This window comes from Apteryx rowi, unplaced genomic scaffold, assembly GCF_003343035.1.
Source record: "Apteryx rowi isolate R43461 unplaced genomic scaffold, aptRow1 scaffold_283, whole genome shotgun sequence".
Lineage (NCBI taxonomy): Eukaryota > Metazoa > Chordata > Aves > Apterygiformes > Apterygidae > Apteryx > Apteryx rowi.
In genome coordinates this window covers 470006-471213 of record NW_020449230.1, presented here as the reverse complement: position 1 = coordinate 471213, position 1208 = coordinate 470006, and the positions used below count along the sequence as shown (strand labels likewise).

The window sequence follows — 1208 nt, the reverse complement described above, 5'->3', positions numbered from 1 at the left end:
TGTCGCGCTGCCCCGCCGCACCGGGCGCAGCCGCCGCGCAGCTCCCCCCTGGGGCACCGCCGCCGCTGCCCCCCTTCCTTTGTCCTCTGCGAGCTTCGGCCTCGTCAGCGTCACCTCAGGGCTGCTCCAAGCTCCCCGTTGCGACGTTTTGGGGGAAAACAAGGGATGTGGGAAGGCTCCGGGGCCCGGGCAGGACCCTCCGCTCGCAGCCCCCCGGGACACACTCACCAGTCTGCTACCGGCTCTGACACTTCCAGCGCGGAGCGCGTTGGGGCAACGCTTCACCCTCATGCATCTTCCAGCCGGTGCGGAGGGGGGACCGGCTGGCGCTTTCGCCACTTCTGAGTCACCGGCAGCTGTGCCTCCTCTTCCACACATCGGAAGCTTGGGGAAATTCAAAGGGGAGTGGACACGGAGAGGCCTAAATCATCTGATCAAGCTGAGGCATGACACAGCAATTCAGAACATGTCAGGGCCACCGCAGCCTCCCTCCCCGCTCGGGGTTTCACCAAGAGGATTCCTAGTAGCTGGGATTCTTCCCCGCATACCGGAATTATCAAAAGTCTTTGAAATTCACCCCCTGCCCCCTTCCTGCACAGCTAATCAAGTCTGCAGTAGTCCTGCACCTGAGGGCAGTGCTGACTTCAGACCAGCCTTACTCTAAATACTTGTCACTGAAAGAGCGGACAACTTCAAACGAGGCCAGATCACTCCATCCCTCCACAGAAGACCACRGGCGCAACAACCCCACCTCAGTTCCCTGCAGCTGCACTAGATGTGCTCGTTCCTCATGAGCAGACACTGGAGTTAGCACTCGTATTGCCAAGCCAGGTACTAGAGGGCACCAGGAAGGCCTCCAAAGACTAACTGGATGGATAGCATTTGCATCTTGAAGGGAAGAAAAAAATATATATACACACACATATAATGAAGCTATACAGAGACAATGGGAAGAGCCAGTTTGAGAACATCTGCCCTTAGAGGTAATAGATACCAATTAACAACATGCTGTGACTTCCACTACCCCACACATACAAACCATTGGCAATGGCAGGGTTGCTAATGCTAATATCAATTACAGCACTTTGGATCTGGTAACTTACTGGCTCCAAAGCCAAAGTTATGTCCCCACCTTATCCTACAATCGGGTTTGAAACAGAACTTTACACACACAATATGATTTGGCAATCTTTATATCCACAATACAT

The 1208-nt window shown here is 54.3% G+C and overlaps 1 protein-coding gene across 1 annotated transcript in view; it reads right to left on the bottom strand.

The window, feature by feature from the left end:
- The window catches only part of MARCH2 (membrane associated ring-CH-type finger 2), a 38290-nt gene extending 37361 nt beyond the window's left edge, over nucleotides 1-929 (bottom strand). Inside the window, exon 1 of the mRNA XM_026068912.1 lies at nucleotides 229-929. Coding sequence (XP_025924697.1) covers nucleotides 229-378 — 150 coding nt within the window. The 5' untranslated portion in view covers nucleotides 379-929. The remainder of the gene's footprint in view (nucleotides 1-228) is intronic.
- Nucleotides 930-1208: the final 279 nt, after the last annotated feature.